Raw genomic sequence first — 22,823 nt, forward strand, 5'->3', positions numbered from 1 at the left:
AAACTTTGCTATTTTTCCTTGGCACTCGACGAAAGCAATGATTTTCGTGATTCTGCCCAACTTCTCAATTATATGCGTGGGACAAATGAGTATTTTGAAGTCAGAGAAGAGCTTGCTGCACTGCAAAGTATCAAAGGTACAACCACAGGAGTGGATATATTTGAAAAGGTTCGCCAAACTGTGAATGGTTTGGAGCTGGACTGGGTTAAACTAATCAGTGTAACAACCGATGGTGTTCCTAGCATGGTGGGGTCTAAGAGAGGAGTAATTGCTCATATTTCATAAGAGATGGACAAACATAACCATTCTCATCCAATTGCCATACACTGCCTCATCCACCAACAAGCACTGTGTTGTAAATCACTGAAGTGGGATTCTGTTATGAAAATTGTGGTATCTTGTGTTAATTACATTAAAACTCATGCACTAAATCACAGACAATTTTAGGAATTTCTATCTGAGGTAAATGTTGCCCATGAAGATGTTCTGTACCACACAGAAGTCCGTTGGCTGAGTAGAGGGAGAGTTTGAAATGTTTCTATGACTTACTTCCGCAGATTACAGCTTTTCTACTTTCAAAAAACCAAGAAGTACCAGAGCTCAATGATGCTGAATGGAAATGGCATCTTGCCTCTCTGACAGATACAACAGAGATACTCAACAGTTTCAATCTGCAACTTCAAGGCAAGGGGAAGCTCATCTGTGATATGGCATCGCATGTGAAAGCATTTGAAGTAAAATTAGGCCTTCTCATCAAACAAGTACAGGAGGAAAACTTCAGTCATCACCCAACAACTCAAAACCTGTCAGCGGACAAACCATTGGTTGCATTCCCAAAGGAAACATGTCTGGCTTCACTAGAATTGTTGCAAAAGGAGTTTCAATTTAGATTCAAAGAGCTTCATCTCCATGAACAGGACATACAGCTTTTTCGTAACCCATTTTCTGTTGAGATTGAAAATGTCCTTACAATTTACCAAATGGAACTGGCTGAACTGCAGAATTGTGACTCTCTGAAAGACACATTTAAGTCAAGTAAATGCAGTGTATGCATCTCTCCCCTCTGAGACATATCCAAATATCAGGAACCATGCACTCAAAATGGTAACCATCTTTGGTAGCACTTATGCCTGTGAACAGACTTTTTCAAGAATGAAACATCTGAAATCTCCAACCAGATCAAGATTAACTGATGCCCACTTGCATCACTTGTTACGGCTGGCAGTGACAAATATGGAACCGGACATTGACCATCTCATTAGCCAAAAGCAGGCCCACAGTTCCCATTGAAATACTGGTGCGTGATCTGTTTATTTATAAATGGTTTTCATTTTATTTATATAAGATATGTGCAGTGTGAGTAGGAATTAGTAGCTCATATAGTCCGGCCCTCCAGCTCTCTAAGGAACCGTAACCTGGCCCCCACTTAAAAAAGTTTGAAGACCCCTGTACTAGAGATTCCAATTGATAAAATACAAACCCTACTCATATTCTACAGTGTAGTTGGAAGAATCTTTTAAAAAATTTTTGATCAGCTCAGATTCCCTTGCTTTTTTGCTCTCATGTAAAAGGTGCTAAAAAATGTCAGCCTTGTATGCTCCAATCCCATGGACTCTGTTTTCTGAACACCCAGTGCTGCCAGCAAAGCATTTTATTTATTTATTTATTTGGTTACTTCTGGCTCTGCGCTCAGAAATCACTCCTGGCAAGCTTGGGATAGAACCCAGGTCAGCTTCCCCGCTGTACTATTGCTTTAGCCCCCAAGTGTGCACCTTTTATGCACAGCCAGGTGTGTTCAAATAATGGTAGTCAAGTGTGTAGCTCTGAGGAATGAGTGTGTGAGTACAGCAAAAAAAGTACGTGTGTGACCTATTGTCATGAAAACAAACACAACCAAAGAGCAACAAAGGGGCCACTGTAAAGAAAAAGAAGTTTTTGATCTGGCCAAATGAGGCCCTGTTTGATCTGGTTTCTGCTTCATACTGTCAGTTCTCCCCCTGCAATGTATGCTCCAGCTATAATGATCTTTGTTTAGTCTTTCAGGCTTGTAATTCCTTCAGAAAAAAAAAAAGTTATTTACCCATGATGTTTCCACTACCCTTTTCTCCCTTTTAGATCTTTTCTCATCCTTCAGATCTTTGGTCTAGTGTCATGCTAAAAGAAACCTTCCCTGCCTTTTACCACTAGCCCTTCTGAAGTGCTAAGTGCTCACACAGCATTTCTCTTGCAAGGTTGCTTAAGGATTCTTAATGAAGCTTATGTTGATTCTGTTTTGTTGAATCAGAGCCTTTAGAAATCATTTGCCTCAAGTGAAGCAGCTTATTTTCTTCCTTACCACTGGTGTTCTTCAGATTTTTGCTTTCTTTAATGCTAGAATAATCTTAGAACAATTTTAGAATTAGTATCAGAGAGCTTGTATTTGAACTTAGCTTAAGTGCCACTTCTATGGGCTGGAGACTTTGTACATGGGTTGAGGTATTTGCCTTTTCCATACATACAGTTCAATCCCCAGCACTATATATGGTCCCTGAGCACCTCCAGCAATGATTGATTCCTTAGCATAGAACCAGGAACAAGCCCAAAGCACTTCTGGGTGTGGCCCCTAAACAAAACAAAGTGTTGCCTCCATGGACTTTCCTACATTTTCCTCTTACTTTTACTGTAAACAGCATGTTTTCCAATCCCTTGAATTTGCCTTTGTCCAGGAACTTGCCCTATATTATATTTTTATTTTTTTCAAGGGAGTGTTGTGTTGGCCTATAACTAGTGGTGCACATTGCTGGTTGATGCCGAGGGACCATGTGTTATGCTCAGGTTAGCTGCAGGCAAGGCATGTTACTTTCTGACATTGTTTCCTTTCTTTCTCTTTGGAGCCGTGAATTGAATTCAGGGCTTCATACTTGAGGCAAAAGAGGCTGTTTGCTAGAGCTGTGCGCTCTCTCTCTCTCTCTCTCTCTCTCTCTCTCTCTCTCTCTCTCTCTCCCTCTCTCTCTCTCTCTCTCTCTCTCTCTCTCTCCTCCTCTCTCTCTCCCCTCTCTCCTCTCTCTCCCTCTCTCCCCTCTCTCCTCTCTCTCCTCTCTCCTCTCTCTTCTCTCTCTCCTCTCTCTCTTTTCTCTCTTTCTCTCTCTCTCTCTCTCTCTCTCTCTCTCTCTCTCTCTTTTTCGTCAGCTGCTTTAGGGCATCTGTTTTAACTATGAATCATCAGCACTTAGCACAGGGCCCTATATTCAGACACTGGAATGACCTCTATAGTCCATCCACATAAATTGGCATTTTTGTCTTCTTTCACTTTGAAAAGTCTTACCACTTATTATAAAGGAAGCAGCAATAAATCACCATATCACCTTCAATAATATGCTTTCTATGCTTTGTAGTTCTTGTGAAAAAAATGTATGTATCTTATAAGTTTGGGGGAAGGATTGGGAGTTAATGGCACTTTTTTCTCCTTAGTTTCAGGATTAGGATTTTGGACTCTCCAGCAATAGTTTTCAGACTCCTCCCTTTATAGCAGATCTTGATGGCTCAAACAATTAACAAACAAACCATTACCAAGTAGAAAATTGCCCTATTTTTGAGGTAGTTGTTTTGTTTTTATTATTATTATTATTATTATTTTTTGGCCATATCTGGGAATGCTCAGGGACTACTCCTGGTAGTGCTCTGGGGGACAATATGTGGTTGTCAGTCACATGAAAAGCAAGAACCTTGGGCCTAGAGAGATAGCACAGCGGCGTTTGCCTTGCAAGCAGCCGAACCAGGACCAAAGGTGGTTGGTTCGAATCCCGGTGTCCCATATGGTCACCTGTGCCTGCCAGGAGCTATTTCTGAGCAGGCAGCCGGGTGTGGCCCAAAAACCAAAAAAAAAAAAAAAAAAAAAAAAAAAAAAAAAAAAGCAAGAACCTTACCTACTCGTCATACTACCTTTCTAGACCAGAATGGATGAAAAGTTCTTCATTCTCCCCCTACTTTCATGAAATGCTTGATGCTCAGTACACAATAAGTTTAGTTTCTTTTTTTCATGTTTACAAAGCCATTAACTAAAGAATCTAAGCAAGAACAAATTCATAGTGGATTTTCTGATAGCTACAGTGTAATAAAATTTCTTCCCCCCCAAAAAATAATTTCTTCCCGATTTTCTTACTACCACTGTTTCTTACCCTATAATGCACTGCCAAAATTTAAACAGCATATTAAAATGATCGTACTCTATAAAAATCATCTAAACTCATTTTAAAATGTGTATGCAACTCCAGAAAACGGGATGGGGGAGAAGAGACCCTAAAATACAGGCTTTTATTTTTGCATATGGGGTTAAAATGTCACCAACACAGTTCCAACATAAAAGCTGAAGTTTCCCTAGCCATCTTCCCCAGCCATCTTCAGGGCTCCTGGTGTCTATTGCTGGTATTTTTCACATTCAAGTATCATCTTTTATTTGGACTTGTTTTCCCTGTTGACTAGGAAACCCCACACTTTTTAGGCAGCGTTTCAAATGTTAGTCAAATATAGCCTGTGGTTGTGGTTTATTTGTAGGCCCATAGATCTGGACGGGAGAGGGAGGGAGAGAGGTGGGAAGGAGGGAGGGACAGAGAGAGACTGAGAGCTTTGCAGTGGTTTGAACCCTACATCACCTTAACTTGCAAACTTTCTACACACATGTGCGGCAAGCGTGCAGTCATCCAATGACCCTTTTTGACGTCCACGAGTGACAATGAGTCAAGCACGCCCGGGCTGGGGTGGACGGGGAGGGGGCGGTTGGGGTTGGGAAGGCTGCATTTCTCCACTAGCTTGGTTTTGGGGACTTGGCCTCTTCCCAAACCACGGAGTAGTTTGCTCTGCAGCCGGCTGAATAACAAACCGATCTGCAAACTCCAGGGGTGTGTATCTGAGGCGGAGACTTCTTTCCAAACACACCTAAGTAACAACTCTCCACCTTGCTCCCTGTCACGTCAGGGGGCTGGGACTAGCAGCACCAACTTGTGGGGATTTATTTTTCTCTCCCAGGGGGACACTCTACACCAGCAACTTGACAAGAGAAAAAGGAAGCTATAACCGGACTGCTCAGAAGCACACTCAAAAAACGCACTCCCTTCTAAGAAACAGAACGGGAAGAAGCGCCGGAGAGGCCGAGGAGCCGAGTCACCACCCAACAGCACAGGGGAGGAGAAGGAGGAGGAGAGTCAGGGCCGCAAGTGGCTCAGCTCGCTCAGCCCTCCCCAACGGCCCGCCCAGTCCGGGTCACGTGACGGAGCGGCGCGCGCCGGCTCTCGCGCTGATTGGCTAGCGGCGGGGGCGCGGGGTTTGATGGGAAAGGAGTTGGCCGGGCCCTGCGCGCACTGTCAGTGGCGACGGCGGCGGCGGCGGCGGCGGCTCCTAGTTGAGCTCGGGCTGGCGGGCTGCGACGAGTGGCGGCGGAGTGACTCTGCCAAGGGGCGGACGCCAGCGCCCGGCTCTGTCGGCTTCTGGAAGGTAGAAGTCTTCCGAGGGGAGGCCGTAGCCCAAAGGGGAGACTGAGCGGGCTATCCGTCAGCCCCATCCCTGGGGAAACGCGCCTCTTCTTCCCACTGCCGAGTGGCCTACGGGTGCTCCGGGTCCTGTCACCTCGTGGGCTGGGTGGGCCCTGCTTTCTGCCAGCCCGGGCTCAGAGGGCGGCTTTAGGGTGCTCCCCGGGGTGGGAGGGAGGTTAACCCTGTTCTCGCACATTCCCAGGTGCCGGTGTGTGAGCTGAGCGTTGCTGAGCTGAGTGAGGTGAGCATCGGCCCCTGCGGCCCACTGCAGAGTCCTCCTGGGATTTTCGCGCCTAGGGTCCGCGCATCTTCATTCATCTCTCCGGGCTCGCGGAGGTCGCCCGCCTGGAGAAGGCAGGCAGGAGCCGGAGGGACTGGAAAGTGCCATCGTCACGCCGCCGCCGGGCCCAGGCGTGTGGGCGGGGATCAGGTGCCACGGACTGCAGCCTCTTTGCCCTTCCTCCGTGTGAGGGGGTGAAGGCAGGGGAAGGGCCGGGTTGCTCACATCTGTAGGTGGCCTAGGTGTGACAGGCAGGACAAGAGGACATGGAGACTTCTTTTCAAGTTGTCACTCCCGAGTCTAGCTCTAGGTGTTGCGTGGAGTCTAGAGGTGGAAGATTGATTGGTGCATTCGCTTCTGATGTGCTCCTGTTCAGGAATGCCTGGGGCCCGCCCTGGAGCCAAGGAGACCTGATGGGGAATCAATCCTGGACTTTCTCTTGCTTGATGATAGTCCTAGAGCAAGTGCTTTTAGCTCTACATATGACTCACCGAATTTTCCAGACTCTGCTTTTCCCAGGGTTGGTGCCAAGTTGTCGGCGAGTCCCCCACCCCCCATCTTTGTGCAGAACTGATCCCTGTTGTGTAAGGACTTTGTAGGAGTGTGAGGAAGCCTGGTTTATTATTATTATTTTTTTATAGGTGCCCTGCTTGGAAGGGCCGATACTCCTTTGGCCTCAGCAGTTCCCATAGTTATATAGAAGGAGGGCGAGTAAGAGTAAGAACCCCTTTTAAGAAATCGGGGTGGGGGCCCGGAGAGATAGCACAGCGGCGTTTGCCTTGCAAGCAGCCGATCCAGGACCAAAGGTGGTTGGTTCGAATCCCGGTGTCCCATATGGTCCCCTGTGCCTGCCAGGACCTATTTCTGAGCAGACAGCCAGGAGTAACCCCTGAGCACCACCAGGTGTGGTCCAAAAACCGGAAAAAAAAAGAAAAAAAAAAAAAAAAGAAAAGAAATTGGGGTGGGAGTAGGGGAGAATACCTTTAAATAAGGACTTTAAGTTTCTACTTCGAAGGTTCTACTGAGATCAGCCCAGTGTCAAGTCTCTGTAGAAATAATTCTAACTATATATATATATATATATATATATATATATATATATATATATATATATATATATGAGGGCTTGTATTTCGTTCAGAATGAAAACTGACAGGTCGAGAAAACTAGATTTTAAGTCATGTCAGAGTTGTTTTTTAGAAGTTGTATTTTTGGGGGGGCCCGAGCCATAGCACAGTGGTTAGGGCGTTTACCTTGCTTGTGGCTGACCCGGGTTCGATCCCCAAGCATCTCATATAGTCTTGTTAGGAGTAATTTCTGAGTGCAGAGCCAGAAATAACTCCTGAGCACAGTGGGTGTGGCCCAAAGCAATAAACAAACAAACATAAAATGCCAATCTTTACTTTAAAAAAATAGAAGTTGTATTTTCAATAGTTTATTTCTGTCAAATAAATATAGCTTGTGATATTTCAAATTCACCTTTTCAATTTGAAAGGTAAGCATTTTGGAACAAATTGTTTTTTTTTTTTTTTTTTTTTTTTGCGGGGTGTCACACCTGGCAGCGCTCAGGGGTTACTCCTGGCACTCTACGCTTTGAAATCTCTCCTGGCAGGTTGGGATTCGAACCACAGTCCTTCTGCATGCAAGGCAAATGCATTACCTCCATGCTATCACTCTGGCCTCCTGCTTTTAATCCTAAATAGTGCAACTTCTTATGGAGATACTTATGTCAATGGTGATAGAAAATTTACTAAAGATAGGGAAGAGATAAAGACTTTGTAAACAGTTTTTTGTTTGTTTGGGGGCCATACTCAGGCACTCAGGGGTTACTCCTGACTCTGCACTCAGAAATCTCTCCTGTCAGGCTTGGGGGACCATATGGGATACTGGGGATTTAACCCTGGTCTGTCGAGGGCCAAGTGCAAGGCAAACGCCCTACCTCAGTGCTATCTCCTGTAAACAGTCTTCTTTTAAAGACCCAAAGGGTTATTTTAATGTAGGAGTAATAGCGGCTATACTTTATACCAGAGAAAATGAGAGCAATACAATTTTAGTAAAAAATGAAAATAAATTTTCCTATTTTAAAGTCTTTATTTTATAAGAAACATGTTCCATGTAAGATGTCTGTAACGTGTTTTCTAGCAATAGTTATCATGGCTACAATTTAATCTGTACTTAATACTTCTTAACTAGTGAGAAGTGATATATAATTTCACAGTTCTGAGAAATGTAGATACAATTTTACCACTTACAAATGGGAAACTTGACACTTAGTTTAATATGCTCATTGTTACAGATAGCTAGTTTGTAGCTGAGCCATTCCTACTGGTTTTACTCCAATATTTTAATATTACTTGAAGTTCGCTGTTTTTTCTGCTTTATTTTTCCCCTCATCTAGAGGGTTCCGGTTTACTGTTGGCTCAGGGGATCAAATCTGGTCATGTGCTAGGCAAGTGTCCTACATTCTCAACTGTCTTTCCAGTCCCAAATCATGCTTATTTTTAAATTTTATTTTACTGAAACCATTGTGATTTACAAAGTCCTTCATAGTTGGGTTTCAGACACACAATGAATTAGGGATAAGCCTACAATCATTGTCAATCTCCCTTCACCATGTTCCCAGAGTTTATCTCATATCACCACCTTCCCCCCTCTCCCCAGTCTGCCAGTTTAGCAGGTTCATTTATAGTTTAGATTACTAGAGGTTGGGTCTTTTGATTCCATTGTTGTTGATTTTGACTTGGATATTTAGTTTTGTCTCCCCTTCTTTTTTAAAAAATCTCTACCAATAGACCTGAGACTGCTTAGCCTGGCCCAAATTCCTTTCAAATATTTTTGTTTCTCCTCTTCCACTCAGTTTTGTTCTTTCTCCTCTCTATATTCTGAGGCCAAGGGTGTTCAAGGCAACTCCCTTTTGGACTGTTGCATTTCTTTATGGAGTTTTTCTAAATACCACATATAAGTGATACCATTCTGTATTTATCCTTCTGTCTTACTTCATTTAACATAATATCTTCCAGTTCCATCCATTTGTGGCAGCTTGCATGATTCCATCTTTTCTTATAACTATGTAGTATTCCTTTGTATACATTACCACATCTTCATGATCCACTTGTCTGTTGGACATCTAGGTTGATTCCAAGTCTTAGCTATTGTATTGAGTACTGCAATGAATAGGCGTTCACATACATCCTTTTGGATGGATGTTTTTTTGTCATGGGGAAAGATAGCCCAAAGAGGGATTGCTGGGTCATTTGGCAGGCTCAATTTTGAGTTTATTGAGAACCCTCCATACTGTTTTCCATAGGGGTTGGACCAGGCAAATTCTCACTAGCAGAGAATGTAAGTTTTTTTCTGACCACATCTCTGCCAACAGAGATTGTTCCTAGTATTTTTTTTTTTAATTTTTAATTTTTAATTTTTTGGGTAACACCTGGCTTCACTCAGGTTATTCCTGAGTTACTCTGTGCTCAGAAATCACTCCTGGTGGGCTGGGGGACCATAAGGAATGCTAGGATTCGAACCACCATCAATTCTAGGTCGGCCATGTGCAAGGCAAAAGCCCTACCGCTGTGCTATTGTTCTGGCCCCTGTTCCCAGTGTTTTGATATGTGCTATCCTTACTGGTATAAGATGATATCTCATTGTTGTCTTGATTTGGATTTCTCTAAAGATAAGTGATGATAAGCATTTTTTTTTATTCTTATTGTACATCTGTTGGTCTTCCTCAGAGAAGTATCTGTTCACTTCCTCTCATTTTTTGATGGGTTTTTAGGTTTTGTGGAATTAACCTTTGTGAGTACTTTATATATTCTAGATATCAAACCTTTATCTGATGTGTTCAGTACAAAAATTTTTTCCCATTCAGTTAGCTGTCTTCTAATTTTAGCCCATGTTTCTTTTGCCATATAGAAACTTTTTTGTTTGATGTAGTCCCACTTACTCAGATTTGATGCTGTAGCCCTTGCCATTGGCATCCTATTATAGAACACTTCCTTGAAGACTGTCTTCAAAGTCTGTCGGGTCTAATCTCAAAGGCTTTAATCCACAGTGTGCTGTTTTAAGAATTTTCACCCTGAAGGGGAGGTGTCCTTTTTATGACAGAAACCCAACTACAATCATGTTTATAATCATGGAGCTTAAATAAAGATATTATTTTAAAGAAAAAACTATAAAATTATTTAAAAACAAAAAGAATTTTCGGGGCTGGAGAGATAGCATGGGGGTAAGGCATTTGCCTGGCGTGCGGAAGGTCGGTGGTTCGAATCCCAGCAACCCATATGGGCCCCCGAGTGATTTCTTAGCATTTCTGAGATCCAGGAGTAACCCCTGAGCCTTGCTCAGCGTGACTCAAAAAAAAAAAAAAGGGGCTGGGTGGTGGCGCTGGAGGTAAGATGCCTGCCTTACCTGCGCTAGCCTTGGACGGACCGAGGTTCGATCCCCCGACGTCCCATATGGTCCCCCAAGCCAGGAGCGACTTCTGAGCGCATAGCCAGGAGTAACCTCTGAGCGTCAACGGGTGTGGCCCCAAAAAACAAAAAAAACAAAACAAAACAAAAAAAAAAGAATTTCACCCTAAACAAAGCTGGCTCCTTGCCCTCCCCCCTCTCTTTACATTTCTAAAGTTACCTAGATTTGGACTGGGCTAGGGAGAAGTCTTTTGTCTGCAGTTTGTCCAGCCTTGTGGATTCTGGTACTTAATAAAAACTTTAGTTTTGGTGGGACATCAGGTTCTTGCTCCAGGAACTGGAAAGCTCCTGGATCACAGTTTGGTTTGGTTTATTTCCTCTGGTGATCCCTGCTTCAGACCAACTTTCCTTGGATTAGTTTGTGGAGCCTTACATATATTTAAATCTTAAATTTAAATTCCCATACCCAAGCCACAACTAATAGAAAATATACAAATAATATGATAGGTAGTGTTATTCATTGTAAAATACATTAGATGTACTCAACTCTTAAGGCCATGTCAGGTTCCATGGTAATAATCAAAGAGGAATGAGACGGTACTTGTCCATGGAAGAGTTCTTCAGGGCCATATCACTAGAGATTAGCAGACACTCTACTTAAAAGTAAGCAGACTGGGGCCCAGAGAGATAGCACAGTGGCGTTTGCCTTGCAAGCAGCCAATCTAGGACCAAAGGTGGTTGGTTTGAATCCCGGTATCCCATATGGTCCCCCGTGCCTGCCAGGAGCTATTTCTGAGCAGACAACCAGGAATAACCCCTGAGCACCACTGGGTGTGGCCCAAAAACCAAAAAAAAAAAAAAAAGTAAGCAGACTGATTTATGCTTCAGGAAGAAATGCTAGTTATTTGGTTCCCATAGGTATTTTTTTGGAGTGGGGGTTTGAGGTGACATACCGGCTGCACTTGAGTTACTCCTGGCTCTGCTCTCAGAAATCACTCCTGGCTGGCTCAGGGAACCATATAGGATGCTGGAATTTGAACCATCTTCAGTCTTGGGTCAGCTGCTTGCAAGGCAAACGCCTACTGCTGTGCTATCTCTCAGGCCCCATCCATAATTTTGAAAGAAAGCCAAGATGGGTTAGAAAACAGCAATGACTACAGAACTGAACACAATAGTTGAGAAATTAGCAAGTTCTGTTGCAAGAATTTAGAATGCATTATGTTACTGAAACTTTTCAGTGCTTAAGGGCCTCTTCAAATACAGAGTTACCCCTTATGTGGGATATAAAGACACAGTAAGGAAATAAATGCTTAAAGGCAACAGACCTTGTAAACTATGATATAGTAAATCAACAATAAGATACTTTAACAAATATCAAAATTTGATAGTAAAATTTCTGGAAGATAAAATGTTGACTGGTCTGTTCATTTTGAACCAAAAGTATGCACGTAGAGTTTAATGACTTTTACCTTCGTGTTTTGGGGGACAAATTTTAAAATACAAACATCTGTTTTAGGGGTCTTCAAGGTTAAATGACTGTTTAACTGGTTGTATATTTCTTGTAGGTCTCGAGGGTGAACCAAGTGGGTGAAATAGAGTATAAATGGAGTGAGGCACATAGCTTGAGACTAGGGGGCCGGCCGGATAGATAGTAGAATGGGGCAGGTAGGAAGTTCCACAGAAGGAAACAAGGTCATAAGAGCCCACAGTTGAAAAAAGTTGAGAAACAAGGGGTTAAATTATAGTTTTAGTCACACCAATATAGTTCTTCAAGTAAATATTTGATGTCAAAGTTGGCATTCCAATATTTTGTTTACTTATACTGAATTGCCTCAAAAGTGGTGCAGTAAAAGAGTATTGACAGTATTTGTGGATATCTAGTTCCTAATTGGAGCATGATTTTGGCAGATCAATTAACTTTTCTTCTATATGGATTTAAACATTCAGTTTTAACCAAATGAAGGAATTGTAAGACTGTTTCTCATTTTATCCCACTGTTTTTTGTCAACTATTTGAGGTAATTTAAGGTGCTTTCAGATACCTATATGTAAATAATTACATTAGAATCCATTTAGCAAACAATTTAGCTTTTTGGTTTCTTGGCAGTACCTGGCTATGCTCATGGTTTACTCTTGGCTCTGTGCTCAGGACTCACTCCTGGTGGGCTCTGGGGACCATATATATGTAGTGCTGAATATTGAACCTCAGTTAGCCAAGTGTAAGGCAAGTAAGAGCCTACCTGTAGTACTGTTGATCTGGCCACCTAAACTAAATGATTTTTGTATTATTGAGAATATCTGGTTACTTCCCCCTCCTCCTTTTTTGTTTTGTTTTGTTCTCAGGCCACACTCAACTGGTGCTTAGCATTTATTCCTTACTCTGCCCAGGGATCACTACTGTTGGTGTCTGGGAAACCAGATGTACTGGGAATTGAACCTGGCCAACTTGTGCAAAGCAAGCTTCTTAATCCCTATACTGTCTTTTCAACCCCTATGACTGCTTTCTTTTAAAGATCACAACTAAAATACCATGTTTGACCTACTACTTAATGTCTTTGGGAATCGTTTTCCATTTTCTCTAGCTCAGTTTCTTCATTTGCAAAACAGCAGTGGTAAAATTTATGGATGTGTTGTTTTAGGGCCTATATGAGTGTTTACCGGGAGTTTAACTGTCATTATTGTTAATACTTTTATATATTAAAATTGATTTGTGATGCCTATAGACCTTTTTTGAATGACATAACTATTACAAAACAAAATGTGTAGGTCATTTATACAAAACTCTGCTGAACAACATATGCTAATTTCAAAATAATATACCAAAGTGGTGACTCCCCAGACACTTGTCACAGAGATTGTTTTAAAGTCTATTTCAGGGATCCTTACACTACAGCCCTCAAGCTACATGTGGCCCTCCTAGGACATTTACCAGCCCACCAGGTGTTTTGGCTCCTGCTGCTGCTGCTTCTTATCCTAAATAGACTCATCCAGAGTCTGCAGTGCTTGTGTGGAAAGTGCCTGCATTCTCCGATTCCCCTTCCTCTTTGTCTCTCAACTTCTCTCATTCTCAGACAGGGTTCTTCAATAGCTTTTTTTAAAACAATAGTCTGGCCCTCTAATGGTCTGAGGGACAGTGAACTGGCCCCCTTTTTAAAAATTTTGATGACCCCTGGTCCATTTATTTTTTTTTGGTGAGAGAAGGTTTCCTAGCAGAGTCAAGGGCGCCAGGGCCATTGCCTGCAATTAATTGGCCCTGTGGTGAGGATCTAGCTAGTGCCTGACAATGTGCTGCTAAGACCTGGTGCTGCAGGGGACCACAGATGTGTTCTGGGGCCACCAAGGCCACACACAGTGGTGCTAGGGGGTAGGTAGGGTTCTTTCATATTTGGGAGAAAACTCTTGGCTTGAAGCATGTAAGTGACTACCACTTTAAGCTATATCTTTGGGTCGTTTAAGATCTATTTACTGTATTCAGAAATTTCTATTTTCAGTCATTAAAAAAAGTTACTGCATTCCTTACAAAATGTGAATTACAAAGTTGAATATTGAATTAGTATAAAAAATCTTTACAGCTTGCATGTATCAGTAGTAGAAATAATTTCAGAACTTTTCAGGACATAATATGTATATCTGTCTTTAAAAATTATTTGAGGGCCCGGAGAGATAGCACAGGGGCGTTTGCCTTGCAAGCAGCCGATCCAGGACCAAAGGTGGTTGGTTCGAATCCCGGTGTCCCATATGGTCCCCCGTGCCTGCCAGGAGCTATTTCTGAGCAGACAACCAGGAGTAACAGTAACCCCTAAGTACCGCTGGGTGTGGCCCAAAAACCAAAAAAAAAAATAAAATTATTTTGAAGTGGGGCTGGAGTAATAGCCCAGTGATAGGGCATTTGCCTTGCATGTGGCCAACCCCTGACAGACCCGGGTTCAGTCCCTGGCATCCCATATGGTCCCCCGAACCTGCCTGGAGCGATATCTGCACAGAGCCAGGAGTAACCCCTGAGTACTGCTGGGTGTGGTCCAAAAACAAACAAACAAACAAACAAGAAAACCAAACATTTTGAAGTGAAAGTATTTTATAGTCAGGCTCTTTGTTGCATCTCTGAGAAAGTCCAATATCATATGTCTTATTTAATGATAAGGTCTTGTGGAATGAATATATTTTCATGGTACTGCATTATTTTATGATTATACCTTTTTATAAAATTGAGAATTTTAACTAAAATTTTTTTGTTGGATATAAAGTAATTTTTATATGTTTGTAGTATATAATTATAATCTTATAAAATGACTAGAAGTATAGTTTTAAATTTTCAGCTTAAAAATAAAAATATAATTATTGACTGGTAAACTTATAGAATATAATAGATTCATTTGCATACATACGGGCAATATTGCAATACATTTGAGAATCACAGAAAAAGTCTTTAAAGGAAAGATATATAGCTAGTTGACAGCTTATTAAAAATTCAGTTGGCTTTTTGTTATCTACTTGCACCGTGATGTATTCTAAATAGTAAATTATTATTCAAAGTTTAAGTTGGGAGCTAGCTGCATGATAGATTAGTTGTATTGGGGTCTGGAGTGATAGCAGAGTGGTAGGGCTTTTGCCTTGCATCCAACCCCAAAGGACCCTGGTCGTTTTCTGGCATTCCATATGGTCCCCTGAACCTGCCAGAAGCAATTTCTGATGTCAGAACCAGGAGTAACCCCTGAGTGCTGCCTGTGTGACCAATCCCTCCCCCCCCAAAAGAAATAGTTGTATTGAAGCATGTAGGATAAAAATCATACAGTAAAGCTTTTCTTATAAAAAAAAAAAAAGGAGGCTGCTACTTTAAAAAAAAAATTACAAATTGATATGAATATACGTTTTTAAAAAAGTTTGTCATGGGCCCGGAGAGATAGCACAGCGGCATTTGCCTTGCAAGCAGCCGATCCAGGACCAAAGGTGGTTGGTTCAAATCCCGGTGTCCCATATGGTCCCCTGTGCCTGCCAGGAGTTATTTCTGAGCAGACAGCCAGGAGTAATCCCTGAGCACTGCCGGGTGTGACCCCCCCCAAAAAAAAAAAAAAAAAGTTTGTCATTTAGAAAGCCTTTCCAGCAGAAGTTTTACTTTTAAACATGTCCTGTTCAGAACTTTTTAAAAGATGGATTTTTATCTTGATACAAAACTGACATTTAACACAAATCTAGGCCAAATGAATTAGTATTTTATAGTATTTTAAGCAGTGTTTCATAATTGTGTGGCCATGTGCTATATAGTAAAATTAAACTATTTAAAATACTTTATTTCTAGCTGTGTATTCTTTTGGACAATTGATGATATCAACCACAGTTCCCAATTTCTGCAACTAGAAGATGGGTGGATTATTTTCTCGATGGAGGGTAAGTTACATTTCTTTATGACAAATTCTTAGTCTAGTATGAAAGAGTAATAAAGAGTTATTGGAGGTATGGTGTGTGGTACTGACATGAGTGGTTGCTTGATATTGTCCCTAATTGTAAGATTTTTCTTTTACGGATATGAGAGAGTGTCTCCCAGGTAGTGGTTGAAGATCACTTATGATAACATTTGACCAATGGGTCAGGACCTGTTAAATTATAGAGCTCAGTGATATTTCTGCTCAGGTTCAGCTGTGATGGAAGCCACTGTTGCAGGAGGTGCTTGTGGGTTTGGGGTAATGCAGTGCTGGGGATCAAACTCAACGCTTGTACAGCTATAGCCTACAAACATAAGTTCCAGAATTTATAGTTATCCCCTTGGCTTTGTGGCTTTTATGCTTGTTTTGGGGGGCCACAACTGGAGACGCTCAGGGGCTAGTCCCTGATCTGCCTTTATAAATCACTCTTAGCAGGCTCAGTATTTTATGGGATGCTGGGGATCAAACCCAGGTTGGTGTTGTGCAGGCAAACGCCCTACCTGCTGTGCTATTGTATTACTCCAGCTCCTGCTATTTTTTTATTTTTTTTTCATTTGGATTCCCCCCCCCCCCGCATTTGGATTTTAATAGTCCTTAGTTAGTAGATTTATTTTATTTTGTTTCCCGACCCATTTATTTATATCTAAGTGGCCAGTTTTTTTGTTTTGTTTTGGTTTTTTTGGGCCACACCCGTTTGATGCTCAGGGGTTACTCCTGGCTAAGCGCTCAGAAATTGCCCCTGGCTTGGGGGGACCATATGGGACGCTGGGAGAGGGGGATCGAACCTTGGTCTCAATCTTTCCTTGGCTAGTGCTTGCAAGGCAGACCCTCTCTAGCTCCACCTCGCCGGCCCCTTGGCCAGTTTTTCTTATTTTGCCTAGATTACATTTTTATTTCAAAGATAGGTAAAATAAAATATTCTATGCAATATTTATGTTTTTCTAGGCCTAAAATTTTGTGCAATGGTTATCATAAATATTTACTAAAGATACACTGAATACACTTCGGAATTACAGGTTAAATAAAAATTAAAATCAGTTTTGTTGTTTAAGTCATTAGAGGAAATATTTTAAATTTAGAGTTATAAAAATAAAAAAAATTGATGAATATTCTCCCTTAAGAGTAGACAAGATAGTTTATGGCAAACTTCTTTTATTTTTTGAAGTCCTTATTATCATAAAATGGAAGTCTTATCAATTCTTGGTATCTAATTGAAGTTTTTGAATGTATTGCTGGAAGAACTATGTTTTGGAATATATTTATTGACTGCTTCCAAAAAAGACTTTTTTAAAATTATACTTGAGAATTAAATTTATCTGTTTTTCTTTGTCTTTCTTAAGAGATGAAAGCATTTATTCCTAAGATGTTCTATTACTCTTCTAGGCAGTTAGGGGACTGAGAAAAATAATGAATGAGGGGAAAAATGAATGGTCAAGTGAAAGAGATGAATACCTAATAAAGTATATGCATACATTAAAAAAAGATGAAAGCATTTGAGATTTTGAGTATTCAATAGCTTTGACTTAATATAAATAGCAATTTTATAATTTTAACTTGTGGGCTATAATGAATTGATATTCATGACCCTCTTAAATTGTCAAGTACATAATTGGTAAATATTTCTCAAGTGTTATGTGAGCCATTGTTCTGGTTTTTATTCTGCATGGTATAAAAATGTCTTTGACAAACAAGAAGCTGTTCCATAATGAAGTATTCTTAAATTTCACTTTAAAATTTGATCTTCAGAAAAAGTACTTCATGAGGGGCAGGGCCAAAAAAAATTAAAAAATAAAGAATAAAACCCAAAAAAGTACTTCATGAATTCAAAAATTAGGATCCTAGTAATTTTGACTTCTAGAGTCCTGTATGATCTTTCTGCAGTAGCAAATCAGATCATCTCTAGTCAGAATAGTAAAATATGTGTTATTTTCAATAATCTTATCTAAGCAACCTTTTTTTTTTTGGTTTTTGGGTCACACCCGGCAGTGCTCAGGGATTACTCCTGGCTGTCTGCTCAGAAATAGCTCCTGGCAGGCACAGGTGACCATATGGGACACCGGGATTCGAACCAACCACCTTTGGTCCTGGATCGGCTGCTTGCAAGGCAAACGCCGCTGTGCTATCTCTCCAGGCCCATCTAAGCAACTTTTTAATGAAAATATTTTTGGTGGAAATTAAGGTGCAAAAAATTGAGAACACCTTGAATTAAAAGAAATTCAGTAGAAAGTGCTTTATTTAATGTTATATGATTCTATATAAAATACGTAATTATTACTTGAAACTAAATCTTATAAGTAATCAAGAATACATATGGCCTGGCATATTAGAAAAAACTTACTTTGGGGTTAAAATGGTATTTTATTATTATATAAAATGTGCTTATAATTTTGCAGAACAAGTTTTAATATCCTTTTTTCTATTTTATAACAGACAAAGCCTTCAACTGTAGAAGTTTTAGAAAATATAGACAAGGTATGTTCTTTGACTGTGGGTGCTTTATTCATTTAGGTGTTAAGCAAATATTCATTTAGTATATATTACTCTGGAGTTCTGGTGTGGGATTTTAAAATACTTATAATCTGAGAATTTTAATATTACATCCCTCAAAATAATCCAAAATTTAACTTAAGAAATCTTTCAAGAAATAGAATTAATTATAATTAATTATAATGAAATTTTATGTATGACACTGTATTTATACTTCCCCTTACCAGAAAAGGTTATTTTGGGTGGGGAGGATTTTGAGAATAATGAATAGACAAACAATTTAAAATGGGTCACTATTTTAATTTTTATTATTTTTTTTCCTTTGTTTTTTGGGAACCTACTTGGTGGTACTCAGGGTTTGCCCCTGGCTCTACACTCAGGAATTACTCCTTGTGGTACTTAGAGGACCATATGGGATGCTAGGAATTGAAACTGATTTGGCTGCATACAAGGCAAATTCCCTACCCCTCTATTATTGCTCTGGCCCTTAATTTATTCTTTTCATAGACCTTTATAGACCTTTTACAAAGAGAATTAGCACTTGTTTGACTTAATAAATACCAATTACTCATGGCCAATTTTTAATACTTTTTTATATGATAAAAAATAGTATTTTGAGTTTGGGTCAAAAGTGATTTGTTAGAATAGTCATTTTCGTGTGTGTGTGGGGTGTGTGTGTGTGTGTGTGTGTGTGTGAAATCTTGGTTTCATATTTAGTTTTATATTAATATGTTTCAAACTGTTATAATGTTTTATGAACTTTTAATTTTTCCTACTCCTTTTCTGTTACATAAAATTTGTTAGCATTTTAGTTTTATAGTGAAAGTTGAGATTTAATAACTGGAATTTTCTCTTAACAGGAAATTCAAGCCTTGGAAGAATTTAGGGAAAAAAATCAGAGATTACAAAAATTATGGGTTGGAAGATTAATTCTCTACTCCTCAGTACTCTATCTATTTACAAGTTTAATTGTATACTTGTGGTATCTTCCTGATGAACTTTCAGCAAGACTTGCTATGACACTCCCATTTTTTGCTTTCCCATTGATGTAAGTAATTTTTTTTAACTCTTCTTTCAATCAAGTTAGTTTTAATGTAGTCTCCTTTTATTAGTATATGGTATCTCAAACTCTATGTTTGCAGTTTAAAAAATATTTCCTTAAAAGAGTATAACAACTGTTTTAGACATTTATTTATAATCTAATATATTCAAGGAATATAACCTAGTGACTTTAGTAGTGGTTCCATAAAGCAGTATTTTGTTTTCCAATAGTCATGATTTCCTTTGGTGTGGTGCTACACACACTATAATCCAACCCTGGGAAAAGGGGTTTGGAGCAGGGGAAATAAACCAGGGGAAGTTTGAGATGGGTGATCAGGGAGGGGTGGGAGAGAAGAGAGAGGGGATCAGGGGGAGAGGGAGAGAGGGGGAGGGGAAGGGGAGAGGGGGAGAGGGATTATTAAGCACCAAGACCACCCTCTTAAATTGTATGATAAATGTTATGAAATGCTATGAATGTTATGAAAGAAAAGCACAAAATGCTAAGATCAGTTAGCAGTGTTCCTAAACCTGTCTGGTTTGGTGGAATGGGGTCAAGAAAAGGCCTCAATTTCTAGTGCTGCCACAAATTCAGTGAATTAAAACCACATTCATTTATTATATCTTAATTGTATTGGCTAGATTTAATTGGTTTGACGGGATTTCTGCTTAGGATTTTACAGGTCTAAATCAAGGTGCAGCCTCTAGCTTAGCAAATTTAAGAGTCTCTGAGAACATCTTCAAGGTTCATTCAGGCAGACTCCACTGTACCTCCTGATTATCTATTCTACCATGGATAGGGAAAAACTGCTTACAAAGATTAAATGGGTGGAGTAGGAGAGATAGCTTGGAGGTAGGGCGTTTGCCTTATATGCAGAAGGATGGTAGTTAGAATCCTGGCATCCCATATGGTCCCCCCTGCAATTTCTGAGCACAGAGCCAGGAGTAACTTGCGATTTCTGAGCACAGAGCCAGGAGTAACCTCTGAGCGCTGCTGCTGCTGGGTGTGACCCAAAAACAAAACAAACAAAAAAAACAAAAATAAAAATAAAAAAAAAAACAAAGATTAAATGGGGGCCAGAGCCATAGAACTCATAGAACAGAAGGTAGCATTCTTGCTTTTTTATGTGGCCAACCCAGGTTTAATTCCCAGTACTCCAAATTGTCCCTCAAGTCTGCCAAAAGTGATCCCTGAGCACAGAACCAGGAATTAGCCCTGAGTCTTGCTGGGTATTAACTGCAAAACAAAATGAAACAAAACTTATAGAACTTTCCAGAATAATATTCCTACTTTAAAATTAGCTGAAAAATGCTTGATTTTATTTGCAAAATATTTTCATATGGTACATGCTTACTTACTGTTTGAGCTTATAACCAGAATGAGAATTTGTAAGTGGAGTAAATAGATTATATTTAGCATTGTGCCTACTTCTACCTCAGCTCTCAAGAAAGAATAATGTTTGAGTTTAGATCTAAAAGGTGAGTATAGTCCCAAGAGTGGTATGACTTCTTGCATAGTGTATTTTAGCAGAAGAGGTTGCATACTATAAAGACTTGATGGCATACAGTGTGAGAGATCATCCCCTTAAGAATCCCAATGTCGGAGACATAGCACAGAGATAGCACAGCGGCATTTGCCTTGTAAGCAGCCGACCCAGGATTTAAGGTGGTTGGTTCGAATCCTGGTGTCCATATGGTCCCGAGTGCCTGCCAGAAGCTATTTCTGAGCAGATAGCCAGGAATAATCCCTGAGCACTGCCGGGTATGGTCCAAAAACCAAAAACCAAAATCCAAAAAAAAAAAAAAAAATCCCAATGTCAGGATAGTCTCTTGAATAAAACAAGCGAGAGCAACAAACATGTGTTCTGGGGCCGGGCGGTGGCGCAAGAGGTAAGGTGCCTGCCTTACCTGCGCTAGCCTTGGACAGGACTGCGGTTCGATCCCCCGGCGTCCCATATGGTCCCCCAAGCCAGGAGCGACTTCTGAGCACATAGCCAGGAGTAACCCCTGAGCGTCACCGGGTGTGGCCCAAAAACCAAAAAAAAAAAACAAAACAAAAAAAACAAACATGTGTTCAGGTAAGAATAGAATAGGAAATGACCATGACTTCAATACTATTCTTTAAAGGTACTTGTTGATTGTATATTACACTATGGTCACAGCAATGTAAATATCACAACTTTTGCTTTTATTGAACCCCTTAACTGTTTATATTATCTGTTGGGAGTCAGGCTCAGGGAACAGAGATTGTGTTTAGTCAGTAGTCAGTTTTCTGCTTATTTGAGCTGTTGAGCCTTGCTTACAACCTGGACATGCTACAGAATCTGTATTTCTTTCTTTCTTTTTTTTAATGCCCATCCCCAGAATCTGTATTTCTAATTTTTTGTGCCTGACTAACTCAGACTGAGGTTAAAGGTACCAATTTGATTAGTTTTAAGATAGTATATAGTCACTTTGAAGTATTGAAAGAGGGCCAAAGTCTGGATTATGTAGAAAAAAAAATAGATAGTTAAGGTAGAAGGTATGTTTTGTGGATCTTATAATTCATGGATAGAATCTTAATCTTAGGTTTTAAGTGTAGTGGGAAGACTTTTTTTTTTTTTTTTTTTTGTGGTTTTTGGGTCACACCCGGCTGTGCTCAGGGGTTATTCCTAGCTCCAGGCTCAGAAATTGCTCCTGGCAGGCATGGGGGACCATCTGGGGCACCGGGATTCGAACCGATGACCTCCTGCATGAAAGGCAAACGCCTTACCTCCATGCTATCTCTCCGCCCCGGGAAGACATTTTTTAATAAACACAAAACAAAACAATCACCCCCTTTTCTTACAGAATGCCACCAAAGCTACTACCCCAATGACACTTGGGGGGCCTCCTAGGCTACCCCTGGCAGTTCTTAGGGGCCTCTAGCTTGGGTGCCCAGCATTGAATCCCAGTTCGGTGCACGCAAGGCCTGAAGCCTAACTCCTTTTTTTGTTTGTTTGTTTGTTTTTTGGGCCACACCCGGTAACGCTCTGGGGTTATTCCTGGCTATGTGCTCAGAAGTTGCTCCTGGCTTGGGGGACCATATGGGACCCTGGGGGATCGAACTGGGGGATCGAACTGCGGTCTGTCCAAGGCTAGCGCAGGCAAGGCAGGCACCTTACCTCTAGCGCCACTGCGTGCCCCGAAGCCTAACTCTTATCTCACTTCCCTGAGCTCTAGAATGCCTTTCAGGTTTGTTCATTTGGTTTGGCTTTTGAGCCACACCTGGCCGCTCTCTGGGGTTACTCCTGATTCTGAGCTCAGAAATTTCTCCTGGCAGGCTTGGGGAACAATATAGGATGCTGGAGATAGACTGGGTAGGCCATGAGCAAGGCAAGCATCATACCTACTATGCTATTTCTTCAGCCCCAATAGTGGATTAAAAAAATACCCCTTTTCAAAAAAAAGAAGAGGGGTGAGAAGAAATCTAGAAAGGGATTAAGTATTAAATGATTAGTTGGTTGAAGTATATTTTCCAATATGAGAAAAAATACATTTGGTATCCACTTCTATCTAAAAATTAATCTTCTGCTGTTAAGAATGCTATCCACAAATTATGATTTGCTAGATCTGTTAATGACTCTGAAGAGTTTTTTGTCAAATAATATATACTATTTTTAAAAGTATTTTTAAAAGTATATTTAAAAGTATTTTTTTTATAT

The 22,823-nt window shown here is 40.6% G+C and overlaps 1 protein-coding gene across 1 annotated transcript in view; it reads left to right on the forward strand.

Moving 5' to 3' along the window:
• Positions 1–5,376: 5,376 nt before the first annotated feature.
• LNPK (lunapark, ER junction formation factor) overlaps positions 5,377–22,823 on the forward strand; it is a 90,440-nt gene continuing 72,993 nt past the window's right edge. Inside the window, exons 1-4 of the mRNA XM_049773450.1 lie at positions 5,377–5,459; positions 15,481–15,580; positions 18,046–18,087; positions 18,963–19,150. Coding sequence (XP_049629407.1) covers positions 15,554–15,580; positions 18,046–18,087; positions 18,963–19,150 — 257 coding nt within the window. The 5' untranslated portion in view covers positions 5,377–5,459; positions 15,481–15,553. The remainder of the gene's footprint in view (positions 5,460–15,480; positions 15,581–18,045; positions 18,088–18,962; positions 19,151–22,823) is intronic.

This window comes from Suncus etruscus, chromosome 5 (assembly GCF_024139225.1).
Source record: "Suncus etruscus isolate mSunEtr1 chromosome 5, mSunEtr1.pri.cur, whole genome shotgun sequence".
NCBI lineage: Eukaryota > Metazoa > Chordata > Mammalia > Eulipotyphla > Soricidae > Suncus > Suncus etruscus.